Source organism: Thamnophis elegans, chromosome 2 (assembly GCF_009769535.1).
Source record: "Thamnophis elegans isolate rThaEle1 chromosome 2, rThaEle1.pri, whole genome shotgun sequence".
In the NCBI taxonomy this organism is placed as follows: domain Eukaryota; kingdom Metazoa; phylum Chordata; class Lepidosauria; order Squamata; family Colubridae; genus Thamnophis; species Thamnophis elegans.
In genome coordinates this window covers 47,227,642-47,250,199 of record NC_045542.1, presented here as the reverse complement: position 1 = coordinate 47,250,199, position 22,558 = coordinate 47,227,642, and the positions used below count along the sequence as shown (strand labels likewise).

The 22,558-nt window shown below is 44.2% G+C and overlaps 1 protein-coding gene across 1 annotated transcript; it reads right to left on the bottom strand.

The window, feature by feature from the left end:
• Positions 1–412: 412 nt before the first annotated feature.
• On the bottom strand, positions 413–7,725 carry CBX4 (chromobox 4). Its single transcript, XM_032210299.1, is given in 9 exon segments — positions 413–1,561; positions 1,564–1,807; positions 1,809–1,943; positions 1,945–2,657; positions 2,660–2,852; positions 3,749–3,815; positions 6,205–6,270; positions 7,354–7,397; positions 7,516–7,725. Coding segments are annotated over 9 exon segments (1,608 nt in total). The 5' UTR covers positions 7,585–7,725; the 3' UTR covers positions 413–1,484.
• Positions 7,726–22,558: the final 14,833 nt, after the last annotated feature.

The window sequence follows — 22,558 nt, the reverse complement described above, 5'->3', positions numbered from 1 at the left end:
TTCAATATAAATCATTCTTACGGCTTAGACATCACAGGCAGTGGAGAAAGAAGCCTCTTGTGCTATCATTTCATCTCAATGATTCATTATATTAGCTTTCTTAAGAAATTAACTTCTTAAGATACCAATGTTTTCTATTACATATAGAACACCATGGCCAAGATAATAACATGTTCCAGGCCATTATGTACTAACCACTTGGGTGATAATAAATGTGCATGGCTCCTCCTTTTTTCCTGCACTATTTCAGAAAGCATTCCAGAACAAAGCTGCTTATCTATCATTTGGGAGCCCAACGTTGTGGCACCACAAGGTTATTTCCCGAGCCTCTCTTGCCTGCATCTGAAAAGCAAGTAACCAGGTTGGACCTCAGGATCCCCAGTGTTTCAATAAAAGGACTCCACACCACCTATCATTTTTTGAAAGGTTTATAGACCTTTGTAATGACTGCATGACACAGAGTTTGCCTTCCTCCTCCCTCTGGTTTCTGAAGGCACCAAGGTGCCTGTCAGAGGCTGAGTCCCTCCTGCTTCACAGCTAGCCTTTGCCATCCCGGCCTAGGCCAGCTGCAGAACATCAAATGCACTTTCCACATATTACCATTTAATATTTACATTCAAGCAATTCATAATAATTGGAAGCTTATAGTTTTAGACATTTCTAGTAGCAGCAATTTCTATAATAGCTTTAGATTATTGGGGGCGGAAGAGGGGTTTGCACACTGAGATAGAAAAATGTGTGTATGTGTGTATGTATACATATATATGTATATATATACACACACACATACATATATACATACATACACACACACACCCCAACTCTGTGTGTGTGTGTGTGTATATATATATATGAATGATGGTCCTGCAGTTTTACAAAAAACAAGGAGCAAGGAAATCAAAAAGAGAAGTGGCTTTTAAAAAGGGAAGGAAAGAAAATATTCTGATATAGCTTTTTATATATATAATATATATGTATTTAATATAATTATATATATATATAGGGCAATCTAGGGAACTCCATAAATCTAGGCTTTTTATATTTCATTATATAAATACCTACAAATAAATATAATTGCATGACCCACCTGGGAGGCCTGCCTTCAGTTCAAACAATACATTTTTTAGCAACACCACATACAAACGGGAGCATGAACCACTGAACAAGTTAGCACTGTTAAAATATAATACTATAGAACTCTTCTCCCGTGAGTTAACTGGGGAGCCGGCACCCCTCGATGCATCCTGATGCCTGAGATTCTGGCAGGCCAAGAGCGCCTTGCAGGAAGTCCTGAAGGCCGAGGGGAAGCCTTGCACCCGACCCTCCCTTCTTCCAGGCAGCGAAGTGTGTTTGATCTCCAGAGGACCTGCTCTTTGCTGCTGCTCCGCAGTGCCAAAGAGTTTCTCTGGGTAGAGCGGTATCTTAGGGGAGGAGCCAGGCTGCCTAGGGAGAGAGACAGGAGGAAGAGCTTGCCCCTAAGCTCCTCACACTGTCACATATTCCTTAAAGGTCACTGTCAGGCAGTTTGCAGTCACATCCGTAATTATTATATTCCCAAAAAAGGCTTGAACTCTTGCACGGGCTCCTCTTCCTCCTCCACTTCAAAGTGCTCCACCTGCTTTTCTGGCTCTGGACCCGATGGTTCTGGTGACACCGGCATAATCTCCGGCTTCACTTGCACCAAGCCAAGCTCTCTGTCCCCCCGAGTCTTGACGCAACGCAAGTCTATGGGCTCATCTAAGTCAGAGTCCAACAGGATGACCTCAGGCTGAGAGGTGGGAAAGGCCAAGGCCGGGGACTCAAGTTTTTTCCGGGGCAGGAGAGTTCAGGCAGGTGGGGGCACTGATGCTCCGGGAAGTGAGGCGCTTCTTGCCACTCTCCTTGTCTCCATGGGGCTCAGAAAGGCAGCGTTTCCGGGAGCCACCATAACTAGGTGAAAGGCCTCAGCCCTGGGGTAGGGGAAGTCTGCTCCTGCTGGTTGGGATCCAGGGTCCAGGCAACCAGGTTGGGCTTGGTGGTCAGCTGCAGAGGCTGCTGTTCAGGAACAGGAAGTTCTTGGCTGGAGGCCGCTGTCTTGGAAGGACTGCTCCCTGTTTCAGAAGGAAGCTGACTGATCTCTGTGCCAGCTTTCCCTCTGAGAGCATTATTCAGCCACCTCTCCTCCCCGGGCTTTTTCCAGGACTCTTGCCTCTCCTCAGACTCTCTCTTAGTAGTCCTCTCCTCGGCCACCCGCTTTTTGGGGGCCTCTCCAGACTTAATCTTTACTGCCTGCATGCCATTCTCCATGTATTTGCTCATGACAATCACAATGCGTCCATTCTTATTTTTGTTCTTCACGATTTTCATTTTGCCACCAATGCCATTGCTGGTGACGGCCTCCCGGGGAGATGGTGTTGGTGGCCCTGTACCACTGGAGAGGTTCTTCTCTGCCCCGTTCTTTCCTTCAGCCCCAGTCAAACTCTTGATGGGATTCAGCAAACCCTTTGTGGAGCCATGGGACCACTTGTCTGATTGGGACATTAAGGGGCTTTTGCTGTGCTCCAAGCAGGCCTGTCCTTGCTGTGGCTCCTTGTTGTTAGGCGGGTAGTGAGGCTCATACATCTTGGGGTCCGGCTGATAGTGGTGGTGCTTTTTGCTGTTCAGCTGATAGTAGTACTTCCTTTGCTGTGCGACTGGTGTTTGATGCTGCTCTCCTTGTTGTTGGGCTGATACTGATGGTGCTTCTTGCTGTTGAGTTCGTACTGATGCTGCTGGCTTTTGCCTGAGCTGCTGAGATCCAGCTTGGGCCTGTTCTCCACGGCTGGGTCCTGCAGGCCACTGAGGATATTAGAGCGACGTGCAAAGGATGGCAGCTGTAAGTGGGGAGGAAAAAATATATTAGGAATTTCAGAAAAGCTTCTGGAACTCATCAGAGCAAGCAGCTCAGAAGACCTTACAAAGTCATGATAAAGGGATGCTCTTTCTGTAACCTTCCCCTGACAGAGCTATACAGGAGAAGAGAAGAAATAAGGCATTTTTTTCACCCAATCACTCCTTTAAGCACAAAGGCAAAACACTACATAAGCAGCAAATGTGGTAAGCCAAGGAAAAGCAGCAGCCAGGAATTACAGATGAACAAACATCCTACCCATTGCAGCTGCATGCCTTTTCTCTGGCCAGTTGTTCCTTGGCCCTTTGCTTTGCTTACATCCCAACTAGCCTCATCCTTCCTAACTGCTAGGATTTTTTTAGGGAAGGCAAGCCAGTAAGTTGTAGCCAACTGCCTTCATTCTGCTGCTTCCCAGAAACTTTTTAATCTGGAAGACACAGTAATGGACTTTCAGGATTCGGCCCAAGCCTGACCAATATTGTGCCATGTTAAGAGTTTGCACTGGCCTTGAGGCCTTCTGAAGCTGCTGTTATGTGAAGTGTGCTGGTTGCAAAAGACAAAGAATGGGTAGAACAGGGCTTCCTAAGGCATTTATAGCTAACAAGGAAAGTGTGCACATGGGTCTCTGAGAACATGATGAAATCAAGATGAAATTCTCTCCCTTGGGATAGGCACTAGAAAAGGAAGGGAATATTAATTAATTGAAGCAAAACAAACTAGTCACCAACAAAGCCTCTCTTTAAAAAGAAAGAAAGAAAAGAAAGGGAAAAAACACAAAACAGGTCAGCAAGATTCCACCTTCAGGAGTCAATTACTTTCACTTTTAGTATAGATCATTTCTTTTTACTCCAATGAAAGAAAAGCAGGACAATTAATTACCTGAACTACCAGTGGCTTTGGTTTTGGTCCTCGCTTGCGGTATCCCATAAGTTGCTCTTGCCTCTCCCTGAAGAAAGATTTAAAAAATCAACAAAGATACAATTAGAAATGTTTGACCTCAGAAGCATATATATATGTATATGTATATATATACGGACCACTATCATGCTAGTTTAATACAGACAGATAATGAAAGTGACAATCCTAAGCAGACTTCCCGGGAATAAGTGTCACTGAATCACTGTGTCTTTTTAAGGAGAGACACATGGGACCGCCTGAGTGTTTAGAACAGAACAGCAGGAAGAGACTACAGGAAACACGAGGAAACACTGAAAGGTCACAGGAATTAATACCAGTCAGTAAGCATGGTTCCCTCAAGGGCCTGTGCTATAGAGAGCAATGACATCCAGAAATAAGCAGGAAGGGAGGGGCAATTATATATTTTCATACAGTGCATATTAAATGGGCAGATCAGAAAGTGGAAAAGCCAGGATTTGGGTGGGGGGGTGGGGGAGATTATGACATGCATCAAGACACAGGAATGAGCTACAATAAAGGCATGCACACTCCAAATATAAATCACCAAGACCAAAAAAAAGAGTCTTTTTTAAGATCTATGAAGTCTGAAAATTTATCCTTCCCACAGTGCCCAGAATGTCACCAGTGCTGCTCAGACTTCCAAAAGAGCCAGTTTAGATTTCAGCTATTTTCATTTCCTGTAAACCATTCATCTATCTGCTCAAATTTCAACTGAGCTGAAATCAGAAACTTCTTCTGAAGGCCTTAGTTGCATATAGATTTATAAACTGGCTACTATTTTGTTAAAAATTTGAATCCGAACCTGCAAGCAAACTCTTGAGTTTACCAATACTGCTGCTTTACAAATATCCCCAAAAGTAATATCTCACCATGTTCTATGAAGCTTCTGCAGATATGCTCTCAGCCAAACAACCTGCTTTTATTTGAAAGCAAAGGAGCAGCTTCAGATGTGCAAGCCAGTCCTTCAAATCTCCTAGAAACACACAGCTGCTTCCAGCCAAATAAAACTATTTAGAATATGAAAAACTATTCTTCACTTCCATTGCTTTGCCCCCTTCACTCTTTGTCACAGGAGGCATTCCTCCAATTCCAAATCTGTATTTTGGTGGTTCTCCCATTCAAGAACAAACCAGCACTTACTTTTAGTCAGTGAAGTGGGATCACATTAAGCACTCAAGCATGCCATATTAAAAAAGCAGGCAAGGCTCCAAAGGCAAATCCAGATTTTTGTACAAACAGCAATACACAGTCGATTGCAGGAAACAGCAAACCAGATAAGCTTCAGGCCAGAAGAAGAACAGGCTGCAGTGCTGTAGGAACTATCAGCAACATGCATTCAACTTCCCACCCAGGCACTGCCAGGGCGGCTGCAGTAGGCGCTGCACTGGATGCTAATCACCTCATTAGGATTCACATAAGGTGCTTCTCCACACCGCAACCTCAGAGGCCGCCCATTCGCTGACAAGGCAAAGGGTGGGGATTCTGGTGGTCCCCCCTTCGCAAACGAACCAAATTATCGATGTCTCCCCAACCAGGTGCTGCCTTTGCTCACAGGGACTGGCCAGAGCGCCACTAACGAAGAAGGGCGGGAGACGAAGCCATGCAAGGGGTGCAGGTTCTCCTTACCCCCTGCAACTTAGATACCCCCACACTGAATCCTTTGCAAGACCTAGAGGAATAAGGTCAGGACAAAGCCTCCAAGCAGGATAGGGGCTCCAGCAAAGGGCATTTTAGGAGCTGGGGAAAAAGGCAAGAGGCAAGAAGACCTTAGCAGCCTCTTCCTCAAGGCCTGAAGATGACATTTGCCTCGAAGTCAAGATCCTGCAGGAAATCAGGCCTGCGCAGCCAGGGACAGGGCGGGTGTGTATGTGTGCAGCCCAGCCCTTCAACCTTCACGATGCTCCTCCTAGATTTCCCCAGGCCCAGCCCGGTACGCATGCATTTTGCGAGCTGGGGGGGGGGCTCTTTCGTGGGCACTTTTGCGGTGGCGATTCTACCCCGGGAGGCTTGGCCAAAACTGCCAAGCGCAGAAGCAGCAGAGCTCAGGCGCACACCCCGCCGCCTCTCCCTTCCGTCACGTGCAGGCACCACAAGCCCAGCAACCAGCTTAAGCCAGGCAACTTCACGCTTGCAAAGGAAGTCCCGCCACGCAGCCAAGCAGGGGTTAAAAAAAAAAAAAACGAAGTTCCGTAACATGCAGCGCGACTTGCACAAGGCTGCCACGCTCCTGCCGACCTGCCCTGCACAGACCGAAACAGGGAGGGGGGGGTTTCTTCCACCGTGCGGGCTCCTTCGTGTCGTCGTCCCTTCCCACCCGCGCTGCAGGAGACTTCCTTCTCCTCCGAAGAAGCCCGATCGGGGCAGACTTCCCCCGCGTCAGCAACCCCCCAAGCTCCCCACGGCCGAGGCAAACTCACCTGTTTTGGAAAGCGATTAGCAGCCTGGGATCCAGGATATTTTCCTCCGGCTCCCACGTGTTATATCTTGCAAAAAAATAAATAAATGAAAACATGGCATTATTGGTCTATTTTAAAACGTGAACAATAGCTGAAAACGATGCATGCAGCAGTATTTGGGAAAGGGGTCCTTATTCTCAGATATCCCGCCCTCTGTGCGGTGGGGCCATTTTAGAAGCTGTCTGCAATAGCCATCGCCCTCCCCCCCCCTTTTCCTCCCGTTTTCTAGGACCTGTTTCAAACTGCGCATTCAGGACTGGCGCTAACCGAGGAGGGGGATGGGTTGGTTGGCGGGCGGGAGGGTTAGGGTTATGCCGATCTGTTTATTTAGTGCAGTTATTATTCCAGAGGAATTCCATGCATATTATAGAGAAAGGGGTTCAAAGCCCCGCCGATCCCCTCAGGGAGCTGGTCAAAAAGACTCCCAGGCTTATCCTTCCCTCCGCTATTTCTAAATCTGACTGCCCCATCTCTTCCGCCCCCTCCCCATCCGGACAGGCTCCTCATTTCAGACGTCAACCCCCTCCCCTCCCCGACCCGCTCCATATCCCTCAGTACATTTGCAGCTCCTTCGATCCGGCAAAAGTAGCCCAAGCGGAGCATTTTGCTCAGGTTAAACGTGCAGCTTCACTGCCAGCACGGCAGCAACCTGGTGACAGGGATCGCCTTTCGCCGCCCTCTTCATCCCGAGCAGATTCAAGGATTTGAAGCATGGGTGGGCTTTTTTTTTGCGTTTTTTTTTTTTTTAAATGGGTTTCTCCTCCCCTCTCTCCCCCCTCCCCTCCCGATCTCCGGGGCTGCTCGGTTCTGCAATATGGAGCCTGCTTTCCAAGGGAAAGGAGCCATTTTCTGCAACTGCTGCACATCAGTCCGCCTTGCCTTCTTCCCCCTGAAGCTGCTGGCTCTGCACCCCCCCGGTCCTCTTTCTATTCTGCCGCCTCCCCCAATTAACGAGCCCTCCCTTTTTAACCCATGCATAAAAAACGAAAGCACTTTTGAGGTTCCTGGAGCATGGCAGAATATCCGCGGGGGCTGAGTCCGACACCGGAGCCCGCTTTTAAGGACACCCGAGTCCTTAATAGTGCCCCGATTCCCTTCCCCGGGACTTACTTAGAGGACCATCCCCTCCATTTGACGAGATATTCCGCTCGGCCCTGCAAGAGAAGGGATAAAAGATGTCAGGATCCGGAGAGATCTCTGGAAGGCTTCCCTCAAACCTCCCTTCGGCTCTTCTCCAGTTTCCACCCTTGAAGCTTCCAAGAGGTCGCTCACCTTCCGCATTCGCTGCTTTTCGATGCTTTCCACCGCGAAGACGTGCTCCCCCACCGCCGGCAGCTCCATTTTTCTAGAATTGTTCTCAAGGGGAGGGGGGATGTGGGACGCTATCCGGAGGAGGGGAACCGGGGCTGGCGTCCTGCAGACAGGCGGCTCTTGCTCGCCACTCACTTCGCCTTTCCAGACGACTGAGCTGCAGCCTTTCGCAGCGGCGCAACTCATGCAAATCCTGCTGGGGACGTCAGAGGAGGCGGGGACCTCGCTGCCTGTCAAAGAGGGAGGCGGCTCGACGATTGGCTCGCCGGCTTTCGAGGGCTGGTAAAAGGGAAAAGGGAGAGGACTTGAGGGAGGAGGGGCCGAGGAGTGGTTTTGCCTCCCCCTCCCTTTTGCAGCCGAGTGTGTGTGTGTGTGTGTGTGTGTGTGTGTGTGTGTGTGTTAGCAAAGATTTGGCTGCTCCGTTGCTCAGCAAACTACCGTCGCTCGGTCCCCTCCCCGCCCGTAAGGTTTCGAAGTGTTTCCACGCGGGCAGTGCCAGGATTCAATACAGTCCCGATGTAATAACAGCGGCAGGGCCATGGAGACCGACCAACCTTCTGTCTGATCCTACCAGAAAGTCCTACTGATGCAGCCCAGAACTCCTGATTTTCAACGCCGGGGACCAACCCGGAGGAAGAAAAAGTTAAGTGAAGGATTAAGCACCTACTTCAGGGGTGCTTCGGTGTGACGCTATCAGCAAAGAAGATCATCCCGGGAGTCCCCCCAAAACACCTAATTAATGTTCTTATTTCTATGTTTACTTTCCCTTCCCACGGAGTCTTTCTGCCATGCGAGAAGAGTTTGGGGGTGACTAAGGGTGATGAGTTTTTGGGATTGGAAGGTCTGGTGATTTAAGAGGGTGGTCCCGGGATAGATTTCTGACTTTGGGGGGGCTAACTTGTGTAGGCTTTCTGACCCTTTCCCTTCCCTTTTGAGAGTCAACAGTTTCCTCGAATTCGCGGCGGGATTAATTTAAATCTCTTAATCCGGATTAATATCCAGTCGATGCATAAAATAATTCGTCTATCTGCGATCTCCTTCAAAAGAGGCCTCTGGACTTTCATTTCCCCGAACATCAGGAATATCTCTTCGATTATCGCACCTGATTAGTGCAGCTCGGCCACTTTAACTGACGCCGCGTGCACCGGGCGGAGGGGGGGGGAGAAGTCGAAAGAGAGGGGTGTGACGAGCTCTAGGAAGTAGAGTAGAAGGTGAGCGGGAGAAGCTGGAAAGGCGGAGAACGGGCAGGATGCCAAGGCGGCAGAGATGAGCGCCTGCGTTGACGCAAGGGTTGCATTATCAATCCTCGGGTCTCGATCCTACGGAAGACGCAGCAATGCAACGCGTAGGAGAAAGATAACTGCCTGAGTTGAGTCTAAAGAGACCATGGAAGCCAATCAGCTGTTGATTGGGGGGGGGGAGGCACACTATGAGAAACGGAAAACAGGAATCTGGGATGGGGGGAGGGGAATACCACCTATTTCCCCCAAAATCGGCATAGATTTTAGGAGCGAATCAAAATAAATTGTTTGGTGAAGAGCCGAAATTGTCAACCCGGGAGATAAGCAAAGAATGGGGGAAGAATCTTCAGAGTACTGCTACAACTGATAGCAAAACGGAGGTGCCAGGTAAAAGCTCCATCTCTAGGCTGGCAGTGGGAAAACGGAGGGTCCAAGAAATGCCCTTTTCTATCCGGAATAACTTTAGAGAATAATGTCGGTTAATGGGGGTGCTTTATGGCAGAAACCCATATAATTGTATGGAAGATTGAGTCAGTCCTGTGGGCAATGCGAACAGGAATCTACCGTAGCTGTTTATTTCACACAGACTCAGCCAACACACCACAAAAGAAGCACGCACTCCATATTGCATTGATTCTGGAAAGGGCGCAGGGCAATTCTTTTCCAAGATCGGAATGCGACGTGTCAACGAGAGTTGCAGAACAGCTTCGGGTCTGCGATCAGATGGAATCCACACAGAGTCCAGAAAGCGCATTAATCTAAATAAAGGGGCGGATTTCAATAGTAAGGGAATGGACCTTTCCATACCACCTGAAAAACAGAACCCGCGGACATTAAAGTGCTGGATTACTGAATCCGGGATGATCTCGCTCCAAGGGACCCCTAATCTGCATTTATGTTAGGAAAAGGAGTCGCCGGGAAGCTGGCGTCTGGAGTGGAGGGCGGGGACGCCCGCTGCTTTTCCAATACATTCAGCCATTGGAAAAATAACTGGGTTTCGATCGTTCGTCATTAGCTGTTAAGCACCTTTGGCTTCAAAACACAAGAAGATGGGGCGTTTAAAATGGTGAATTCACTCTTCATTTCCCCCTTTTCTATACATATATTTCTCCGTGCGAATGGCTGGATATTTTTTTAAAAATTCTAGTTCCTCGGCAGTGCGCCCCCTACCGTCGTCTAGTACAATTCAATACCGTTCGGCTATCTGAAAACTTAATTTAACTGGGGGGGGGGGGGGGGAAATGTCAAAAAACAAAACAAAACCGAGAATCAGAAAGTTTAGTAGGAACAGAACGAGTAGAGAACTTATATAAGATGTCTTCCTGTGCCCTTGAAAAAAATATAGAGAATGAGAATTTGGGCTGCCCAAGATTGTAATAGTCAATCATCTCAAATCAGCCTAGATTTCTCCCCCGTCCCGTCCCGTCTCATTCTCAAGGCGGACGGGGCTGAGTTTACGTGGGGCTGCGCCTTTCTCTCTCCAGCGTTCGTCCGCAATACCTTCCAACATAGATGCGTCTCAAATCTGAGGGACTTGGCACATTTTAAGATTCTGAGTGCTACCCAGCGGTGAGTATGCTTCAAGTGGGGTGGAGGGAGGGGGCTGATGAAGTCTTCAAGTCAGCCCCCTGGGAGCCCGCCCATTTGAGCTCTGGGAGGCTTGTGCGTGAGTAGCTCTAGCCCTGCGATCTTTAGGATACGTTGTTAATGCGTGAAGATTTCTCCCACTGTTTATAGATACCGTTTGCAAGTATGACTGAAGCCAACGTCATAGATCTTTTCTTTCTTCGGGCGGATCGGCCTGATTTCGTCAGCTGTCGGCAAAAGGAAAGGTAGACGTGGAACATCCTTAGCGCAGCTTGAAATCGGGGGGAAGAGTTTGCCAGGTAATCTAATGGCTTTGGAGCTGATGATTGCAAACTAGAGAAAGGGCGCGCTGAATTCCCCCTCGCTTCCAAATAGCCCAAACAAAATGAAATGGCAAATGACACACCTTTAAAACGGCTACATGTGGCTCCTTCATCATCTCTTCCCCCAAATCTTTCTTTTAACTGATTCGTCCCAAGTGGAGTAATTTAGGTAGGGTAAAGATCCCCCCTCCCGGTGTCCAGTAGAAGCCCCAACTTCTGCCGGCATGCTGAGATGGATTCGCTGTTCCGTCACTAACATCCGACGTGACTTAATCTTATACGCAACCCTCCAAAAGTTGGAGGGAATTAAGTTTGCCGAAACCAAGTGTTTGCCAGCTGATAGGAAGCACTGAGGAAGGCAGCTGAAAAGATGTAATAATTTAATGTACCAAAGGAAAAATAGCTGCCTGTGTTGGAAAAATACACCCCCCCCCTCTTCCCATCGCATGGTAACAAGGCACCAAAAGATTCCTCTGTCTCAGCCTCTTCCACACCGAGAACCGAATCTGCCTTCTTTCCTTCCATGCGCGCCTCATCTGCAGTCGGATCGCCCAGCAACAAGAACTTTAGCAAGGGACCGATCGATAACTTCCTGAGTTCACGTCAGTCTCTTATATCAGTCAGTTTTCTGCCGAGGAAGCGTTTTGGTCCAGGGTTCCGGCAAATAGGTTCTCTTAGTCCTGATCTTTTCTCCTGGTTTCTGTTTGCATTGCTGCTGAGAAACGTAGGCTTTAGGGATCCTAATACGAATCATATTATTCTCACCACTGCGTTAAATCGGCTTCCACGCTGGATTTCTGCTCTTTGTTTGTAGGACTCTGCCTCAATTATTTCCTGGACCATAGCCTCTTTTTTTAAAAACCAACATTTAAGGGAATAGCAGAATCTCAGCTAGAAATCCAGATACCAAAGGAAAAAGGTAGCCGGTGATTATGGGCTAACATGGGCAGAGTGTACGTGTAATAATTCTCCGCCTAGAGAAGTAGAGGGATTAGGAGCTGTTAGTTCCAACTACCTCGTTCAGACATACGCGCCGAATTGGGTTTGCACGTTTTGTGGCTATCAGCAAATAGACACCTGGTCCTTATGCAGAAATAAGCTCTGAGTTTAATGGAACTTCTTTCCAAGGAATAATCCTTAGGAGAGCGGATCATAAATGGACACACATGTACCCACCCTAAGCTCCCCCTAACCCTTTCTAAAGCGAAATCTCTATTTATTGAAGCTTGTCGACCGAACCAAGCTTCCAATTCAGAAATATCGATCAACTGCTCTGTTTAAAAGGAAGCTGTTCACACCCCGAACTGAGCTGCTGTGAATATCTGAATGCAAATTCCATTACTATTGCAAAGAACTTTGCAGTGGGCGAAAGAAACAATTCGGCAGGAGTCTTCATTAGACTGGTCATTAGATCGCCTCTGATTCTGGGATATCTAGGAACCTCGATTTTGCCTGGAAGCAGCAGGCAACCGGCTTGGCAGCTTGTTGGGGGTTCGGTCGCTTGTTGAATGGGGATTTCGCTGGATGCTCCAAATGTGACACCTCAGAATACATTGCTGGTCGCTCCCAGGCCATACGGAACAGGTCGGATAGGGAGACATGAATGGCAAGGAATCCCCGACATAACAACTCGACTGAACCCTGTTTCCACGAGGACCGGCTTGGAGAAGTGATCTATAAGAGTCTGGGCAGGAAAGATGGAAACGGTGCTTAAACGACGCTTGCATTTAATGCAACCCGAAAAAAGTTCGTCCCCTTCAACCGGATTCCCAAGGCGGCTGCTTTTCCCTCAGACTCAGCAGTAAGAAGCGAGGCCTAATCCCGGTCTCGAAGCGTCCCAGGCTTTTCCTTGAATGCCGCAATCCCAGGATCCCCGCCAACATTCCAGCGACGCAAGAAACGGCGCCGGCGCCGGCTCTTCTTCCCGGCCGGGAACTGCCGGTCTGCCGGGAGCGAAGGGGTTAAGCTTTCCCGCATGCAAATGAGGCCGGAGTTGGCAGCCACGTGCGTCGCTCGCGAGGGAGGAAAGCCAGCGCCGATCGTTCCCTGCAGTCCCGGTCTCGACCGCCGTCCGCTGGGACAGCGAGTGGCTCGACAACGGCCTGGCTGAGCGGCGGGGGAACGTGCCAATCCGTTCCCCGCCCGGAGCCGAAGGCGGGATTGCAAGCGGGGCAGAAAAGGCCGCGGATAGTTATTGAGGAAACGCGCGGGAAGCTGCCGGGCCTCGCTAGCCGAAAGCAGTTTTGGTGACTTGTTAAAAAAGAGAAAACCGCTATGGAATGGGTGGGTGGCTGGGTGGGATCCCGCCATTTAATGGGGAGGTTTACGTTGCAAGGTCACTATCTGATTGCAGGGTTATGGGATGCTTTGAGGAAAAGACAGGCTTGATCAAATGTATAATTGGATTTTTCTAGCTTTCTGGCTCCTTTCTCTCAAATGGAAGGCACTTCTGCGAAGGCCATTCATAACATTCAGGAAGACTTGCATGATGATTAGGCTGAGCCAGCTCTAAGGCGCTTTCTTTATTAATTTAATGGCTCATCCAACAACTGCTGATTCAATAAGTATTGATCACATACATTGAGTTTCCCGGACGGTGGCTCCTCCAGTATTCATAGTGCTTCATCTCCCTAATTTATCTTCTTCATGGCTTGGGCATCAATGATGGTGCCACTTTAGACTGCACTAGTGAGACCACACTGGGAAATACTGCATTGAGTTCTGGTCTCCATGCTACAAAAAAAGAAAAAAAGAAAAAAAAAAGAGCTAAAATCTTAGAAGAGTACAGGGAAGAGAAACTGAGCTAATAGGGGTCTGAAGGCTAAACCACACAATGTATGGTTGAAGGAAGTAGGCAGTCTAACAAAGAGTAGGACTAAGGATGATATAGCAGTCTTCTAGTACTTGAGGGCCTCTCACAGAGAAGGAGAGGTGGACCTATTCTGCAAAGCACCAGAGGGCAGGACAAGAAGTTATGGGTGGGAGTAATGGCTTGAGGAGACAATTGAACAACCAATAGAATTAAAACCAGAACTATTTTATTAGGAATAATTACAGGGCATTATGAGAAAAAAATCATTACACGTCATAACTGTAGCTAGAGTTATCTACACACAAAATTGGGAGAATAAAAATATACCATCAGAGGAAAATGTGATAAGAAAAGAGTTACAGTGCTCTGAGATGGATAGATTTACAAAAGAAAGAAAAGATAAAGGAGAATTGGAATATTTCTTGGTATGGAATATATGGTATAAATGGTTAGAGGAAAGATGTAAAGATTAGGAAAGCATCAAGGGAAGAAAGATTAAGGAATTAGAAAATGCAGAGCCACATAAATAGATATGATATAAAATGTAAGATGTCTTGTATATAAATTAATACATTAGTAGATTAATAGATATAAAAGAAGTATATGTACACATGTATGGATATAAGATTATATAAATTAGTACATTAGATTAATATGTATAAAAGAAATATATGTACACATGTATGGATATAAAGGGAAAATGGTATAATGGAAGTATACCAATGTGGAAATGTTGCAAAGATGACAATGGTGTTGTAAAACTGGAAAAAAACTGTTCAATAAAAATATTTTTAAAAAGAATATTGGGAGAGCATTAAAAAGACAGCCAGCCTTGAATTAAGAAATTTCCTCACAATGAGAACAATTGCAGAATGCCTTACCACCAGAAATTGTGAGGGCTCCATAATTGGAGGTTTTCAATAAGAGATGAGACAACCATTTGTCCAGAATGGTATAAAGTTTCCTGCCAAGCAGGAATGAGACTAGAAGCTCCTTTCCAGCTCTGTTAATCTTATATTCTAAGTTCTAATATATTCAACCCAGAGTTTCCTTAACGTCCTGTTAGCGATATGGCAGGTAAATCCCATTGTCTGACAACAATGTCTGTAACAAACCCCAGTGATGTCAGAATGGTTACAGATGTATGATGATGTCATCAAATTCCGTAGTTATGTGTGTCCTGTTTGATGCTAGTACATAAGTTGTGGCATTTTTGTGATGTCATCCTATGTTGTCATCCTGTCCCCACTCGTGGTTGCCCATACTGGCTAATTACTTAACGGGGAGACTATCTCCTCACACATCCCAAATACACCCCTGATCGCTCCCTATAAAAGTCACCTGACATTAGAATGCTGAGGTGTTAGGTGGGAAGATTCTGCCTGCTTAAACAGAAAAAAGTAGTTATTTTCCAGAATGGGATTGGCGTAAAGTCGTGGCTTGAAGAAAATAAGCATTGTAATCAACCATCCCACAAGCAATAGTCACTGCAGGTCATTTTTCCCAGTAACTGATACTCAAAGACATATTACCTTCAATGCTGGAAGTTTACACAAGTAGTCCCCTAGTTATGACCACAATTGAGCCCAAAATTTCTGTTTTTAAACAAGGCAGTTGTTAAGTGAGTTTTGCCCCATTTTACGACCTTTTTGCCAGAGTTGTTAAGCGAATCACTGTAGTTGTTAAGTGAGTCATGCCATCATTAAGCAAATCTTGCTTCCCCTATTGACTTTGTTTGTTGAAAGCCAGCTGGAAAGGTTGCAAATGGTGATCACATGACCAGCTGTCATAAATACATGCCAGTTGCCAAGCATCCAGATTTTGATCATGTGACAGTGGAAATGCTGTAATGGTTGTAAGTGTGAAAAATTGTCATAAGTCACTTTTTTTAGTGCCATTGTTATTCAAACAGTCATTTAATCAATGGTTTTAAGTTAAGGACTGTCTGCATGTGTATTGTGTAGTTATGATATGCTGTCTCCATTTTCTCAAAGCTATTGGGAAGCCAAGATCCATTCCATATATCTTGTAGCAAGAATCGCATAAGCTTACAAAAAGTAGTATGGATCAATCAGACAGTCACAGAAATGTGTTGCTTCTCTAAGCCTGGAATAACAATTACAATTACTTGGTGATACTAGAGAACACTTATAATTATACAAAACAGTTACTGCATTAACTTTTGTCTGTGTTTTGTGACACATCAAAACAAGCCAAGCAAAACAATCTACACACACACACAAACACACACACACACACGTACCCACCCATCCCCCCAAAATTAATTGGAGCAAATTCAATAACCATGCAACTAGTTGCATTAGTTTTAAAAGTCCCAAAGTAGTAATCGTTATTACTCTGTTATGGCAACAGCAAGTACAATGAGTTGTGGCAAATGTATTATTGTGTAAGTAGAATATATGATGTATCCATGACCAGTAATAACATAGAACAATAATATTAATTATATGTAGATATGTGTGTGTGTATTTGCAGTTTATATTTCAAAAATGTTTTGGACTTCCCTTTTAGTTACCTCTTTTACTATCAAATGTTAATGAAGGTTGAAGATATCCCATTATTCATAGTTGGCATCTTTTAAACATCTTCCTGCAGTAATGACAATGATAGTGACAGACCTAGAATTACCAGGGGAGGGATGTATGGAAGAAGCTATCCACTGATACTGACAAGCGTGAAGGCATTGCATGGAGACTGGCGGAAACAGAGAAATGATGAAAAGATAAGGGCAGCAGAGTTGGGCTTCATGTACCATGTCCTGCCTTGAGTCAATTAGCAAACACATCATCGCACAAAGCAATGGGTCTTCCAAATGGGTGGGGAAGACTGAGGGATATTAGTATCCATTAAAAAAAAAAAGCTTATATTTCCGTCCATTAAAAATGCAATCCTCTCAGTGGAAGACCCTGCTGAAACAACTGGAGGAAATGGACAGGTATTACAACAAGCCATCGCTCCTGCCCCCCCATTCCCCCATCTTACATTAATTTGGAAAGTAGGCTTGTTTAGTTGTGCATGTATTTGGGGTATGCTTTTGAAAAGGGAGAATGTAATGGAATAAAATGTTGCCAAATTTTTGGGTATGTGTGTGTTTTAAGTGAAGGCATGTTTTCAATTTAAATTAATAAATTGAAATAGGATTCCGAAGAATGAAAATTCAAGGACAAATGAATATGAGTTAAACCAGTGTTTTAAGAACAAAATTGTTAGCATAAATTGCAGTAAATGTGAGCAATAAGAACTAAGACTGTAGTGGTGGGACAACTTGGTGGCAGGACAGCTGCAAAAGATCCCAGGCTTAAGTCCAACATTTTTGGATGACTTGGGAAAAAACAAAACAAAACCCAAACCAACATTTTCCAGAGAGGGATTATAAATTTGTATTGACCAATTGAACTAGATAGATCCCTGGTCTCTTAGGCTATATTCTTTTGTCACTTTTAGAACATTGCATTATTTTGATTATTAGAAATCACATTCTTGGTGCATTAAAATCCATTGGTGAGGAAATGGCTTCCTTTGTAACTCAGCACTATTCATCAACACTTTATAACAAAATGATGCTAACAACCTTACTTAATCTAAAACTATGTTACAATAGCAGAGCAGAAAAGCAGATAAAACATTCTTGAAAACAATAGAAAATCTTTTGCCAATCTAAATTGATAAAGCTGAGACTGCTTAAAATGACCTGAATATTTCAGTAATATGGATGTTCTTTTAAGTATTTTGGATCCAAATAATTTATGGATGCTAAAGTCCAATAGCAGTAACGGGACCTGTGCTTAGAAAAATATTATATTCTATAATAGCTTAAGCTCCTAGGCCACATTCAAGGGCAACCTTGAAGCACATTATTAGAGAAAGAGGGGCGGAATAGGAATTGACAGTGGAGATAGCAGATTTTATATTGGCAAAGGTTTTGCTAACTCATGAATCGGCAGATAATATTTCAACTCACCCGAGAGAAAAGGCCATATATGTGTTTGAATAATGTACTGGATTGGAAGATGAGAGTTCTAATGCTATTTAACCTATGGAAGCCAACTGTGACTCTGAGCTAGTAAGTCCTTTTCAATCAAAGGAAGAAGGCCATGGCAAAGCCAATTTGGAAAACACTGCCAAGAAAACTGTGTGGACTTGCCAAGTAGTCAGTCAAGACTGATTCGAAGGATGAAACAAACTTTCTTACATGTACATCTACATATAGAAACCATTCTATAATGCAATAGCTTAATGCCAAAAAAATGGATGTTTAATGCATTAAGGCAATGGAGGAGGGAAGCATTATATATTAATTTCATGGTCTAATTTTTCATAGTATGAGCAACATACAGATATGTGCGTGCTCCCGGGTTTATGGTGGATCAGATGGGCACGGTTGCAAAGCATAATTTGGATTCTTTGCCTGAGGCATAAGATAAGTTGGGCTGGGTCAGATCCCATTCAAAAGTAATGCAGGGATATTCATTAGATTCTATGGAAGAGTGATACTCTGTAAAATAATAAGGGTTTTAAAAATAAATCACTTGCACCCAACAATCTGATGCTGTCAGACAAAATTCTAATTAAAAAAAGTGTATGTGTGTGTGTATGCGCACGCATGTATATGCATGCATTTGTTAATAAATCACCAAATCAAGTGGATGAAAGAGAATTGAGTAGAAAAGAAAGGACTGCCACTGAATGATTTTTCAGTATTAGACAGGGCAACCCCCTTTCCCTGAGAGTGAACAAGAACAGAGATCTGAGTCTGCAGTTGGAAGAGGTGGGTGGAGATCATCATTTGTGGACACCTCGGACTTTCCGCTGAACAAAGACTCTGCCTCTGCACTGTCACAGATCTGAACCAATAAAAACCAAACTGATATTACAATTTTGATTTCCCAGAGGGCCTGAAGGGGCTTAATGTAAGAATTATTATCCATTGTGAACAGAGGCTGATATAGAGGACCCACAGGATATGGCAGGGCCGGTTTCTTAAAAGAAAAGGATCAGTGCTTTCTTTAAGCAATGCTAATTTTTCTACCGACATGTTTCTGCTAAGAATTTGTTAAACTCCTTCTGACACAAGAGAAATTCTTAAATTTCTTTATAATCTAGAAAAATACATATGCATGTATACCTAGCATATGCTCTAAGCCATATCTAGGTGCACAGATATTGGTATATTTGCAGGTGTGTGTGTGTATACAGGTAAAATGAAATTGTACACAAGGGCCTTTCTGCAGGATCCACCTTAGTCCTCTGAATTTTAAATTCATGATCGCATCTCACAAAACTCACAATTTCCTCTTTGGTGGCAATGCTCACCAAAATGCCAATTAATCACTGATATATCATCATCATTATCATCATTCTAGACATTGTCTATTCACTGTAGGATGAAGGCCTCTTCTGCATGTTACACACACGCAGACGCACACACACACACACACAAATTCTTTGTGCTTCAGAAGAAATATTCTTTTTCAGGTAAAAATACAAGGGAGAACTAGCCATGTACAAAAGCAGAGGATGCATCTCAGCATTCACTAAGAGAATCATTCCATTCCATAAGGAGTCCAAATGGCTAAAAAGCCAGTGTTGTATGACATATAGATTTTGGCAGGACTTTCATCTGCCTTCTTTTCCCAGAGTTATTGCACTTAATTTGACAGTACTGTAATGATTACAATCAGGCTTATAATGTGTCTTTGGCTTCATCGTATCTGAGAGTTTCATGAACTTTTGCTTTGTGATATCCATCTCCTGAAAAATATGCCATTTTTACAAGAAACCACAGGAAAGCCACATTCACTAGAACAATGCTTTTATTTATCTTAATAACTAAGAGTTATTATATTAAGAGAGCCAGTTTGGTCTAATGGTTAGCATTAGGCTAGAAAGCATTAGGCTAGAAAGCAGGAGACTGTGAGTTCAAGTTCTATCTTAGCCATGAAAGCCAGTTGGGTGATTTTAGGCTGATCATTCTCATTCAACCCAACCCAGTACACCACACAGGGAAAATAGGAGAAAGTTGTATTGGATATGTGTGTGCCCACCTTGAGTTATTTGTAAAAATAATAAAGATGGGAATAAACAAAAAAAAAACCAAATAAATAAATACCTTCCTGTAAATAATATGATACATAAGGATTATAAATTAGACACAATCCTTGATTCAGACAGTCATAAAATTATGTAATGCATAACTGTTGTATTGTCTTAACCAAGAGCCTTCTAAATCTTTCTTCTTTAACAATGGTGGGTAGATATGTGACTATTGCCTCATAAATTAGCTACGCTTCTTGTGCACTTACAAAAAAAAGTAGTTATAGGCACGCTAGAACTGATTTTGGAGTAAGCATGGGTAGAATTATATAATTAGAAAACAATGCTAGACAATCCTGGGCATGTTTATTTTTTCCAGGAAACGACTTCAGTGATTTTTTCACTCATGGAAGTATGTACAGGATTCTACTTCTTCCCATTTCCTTAAGATCTGGAGAGGTCTGGCTGAGAGCAAATGCAATCATGGTTTTCTAGTTGTGTACAAAACAAATCAGATCAAACCAATCTGATCTTTTTTTGATAGTGTAACCTCTTCAGCTGACCATAGGAATGCAGGCAACATATGAATTGTGGCTTCAGCAAAGCTTTTGCCAAAATCTCCCAAGAGATTTTAGTTGAGAAAACAATAAAATGTGGGCTGGATTATGTTACCAGTAGATGAATACTGAGTTCTTTGAATCATTATATCCAACATGCGTACATCAATAGCTGCCTATCAGGCTTTAAGGAAGTGTCAACGGGCATAATGCAGAATTTAGTGCTAGAACCCACACTGTTCAACATATTTATCAATGGCTTAGACAAGAGATAGATGACATAAAAATAGTGGAGCAGGTGGATAGCAAATACCTTAGACCAGAGTTTCTAGATTCAGGAGGGTCTTGACCATTCACAAAGCGGTACAGGACACATCCACCCACCGCTGTGCGTGTGCGCATGTACGTGCACACACATGCACACTTTCTTTTTAATTAGAATTTTTGTCTGACAGCATCAAGATTGTTGGGTGTGAGTGATTTATTTTTTTAAAATCCTTATTATTTTACAGCATATCACCCTTCCTTAGATTCTAATGAATCTACATTACTTTGAATGGGATCTGACCCAGCCCAACATATCTTATGCCTCAGGCAAAGAATCCAAATTATGCTTGTAAACTGTTCCAAGTAAAGTTGGCTTCTCGCAATTGACTGGTTTTGTCAATTCTGATAGTGTTCAAATGGTGCTCTGGATGTTTTGGCATGGCATCGAAGGTGCTTATTACTATTTATTATTAGCTTTAATAATTACTATACTTACCAGAGCCATGGTGGTGCAATGGTTAGAATGCAGTATTGCAGACAAACTCTGCCTACAGCCTTGAGTTTGATCCTGACCGGCTCAAAGTTGACTCAGCCTTCCATTCTTCTGAGGTGGGTAAAATGAAGATCCAGATTGTTGGGGGCAATAGACTGACTCTGTAAACCACTTAGAGAGGGCTGTCAAAGCACTATGAAGCTGTATTTAAGTCTAAGTGCTAATGCTACTATTATTATTGCCTTTGTTTCTTTTTGCTTGTTATGATTATGATTCGGAATTTGAATTCATAAGCTGCCCAACTCCAGTGGACAACCTGGAACAATTGCAGTAGCCAGTAAAAAGGACTTTAATTGAGACATGCAGAGTATTACACTTTCAGATCTTCTAGGCTGTGTATTAGACTGTGTACCAGTAGTAGACTGTGCTCTGCTGTGCAGAGTGTGTATGTGCCGATTGTCTTCTGGCCCATGAAGAAACTTTAACCTTAAGCTTAAATCTGGCTTTTTCAGAGAATAAAATTTCACTGTACTTCTGAGTAGTGTTTTCAGCAAAAGTAGAAAAAGGATGAGACTATAACCTAGTAGCTTAAGATCTTTCCTTGTATCTTAAGACCCCCTGATTTATTTTCCTGATTTGCCTTTTTTAAATTGTAAGCACAGCATTTATATACATTGCTCCACTGTCTTTGGAGTAGGGGGTAGGGCAAAAGAGATGTGACTATTGTGCCTTAGGAAAGACAAAATGAAGGCATGGAGCATTTCTTTTCTTAGTGATCTTTGAAGGGCCGGACTTCAATTCACATCATAACAGCTTCTTGGTCAGTTACTGAGTTGATGGGAATTGTAGTAACTCTGCTGGAGGACATTAGATTGGGGAAGACTGTTACAGTTTCTCATACAAGAGGCAATTTCTAGCATTTTCTTTGGGCCAAGTCTAAAAATGCAGGGGCCACCAAGTTCTTTGTAATCCTGACAGCCCTGGGTGTGTGTGGGGTGTGTGTGTCTTCTCCCGACAGTAAATCCACCTTTATTCTAATTGGTTGGCATGCATAGAAATGCCAGCTATCTAAACATATGGAGGAAATCTGAAACATAAGCATTGTGAAGAATGAATGAGCTGGATTATTTTGCCTATTGCTGGCAAGATCCTGAGGATATTTGATTGCTTAGGGAAATTATCTGACCTTTTACATTCCAAATATCAAAAGGTAACATTTGTTTTCCATACATTTGGCTTCCACTTTGCTTCGTGTATTTGTCTTCATCAACTCTCCTTGGACATGTGCTTTTCCATCTGTTTCCTATATCCAGGGGAAGAGCCCTGCAAAACCTTGACTCTTAATCAATACAATCATTAGGACTGTGCTGCAGGTGAGCTTCCCACATGTCTGGCTTGGTATTCTGTCTAGACTTTCTGGGAAATCATCTCTAAAGAGACAAGGACAGTAGCTACCAACTGCCAGCACTGCTTCTTCAGTCTGAAGCCCACCACTACTGTACCTCCTTCTGTGGGCAGGCAATTAAACAAGAGCGGAGTGTATCTTAGGGCTGCAGGACTGATGGGAGTGACACAATATTGTTCAGGGGTTCCCCAATCCTCACCCAGATCAGGAGCAGGTATGGTGAAAAGGCTTTTTTCCTGATAGCACCTTTGCAATGTTACGTAAC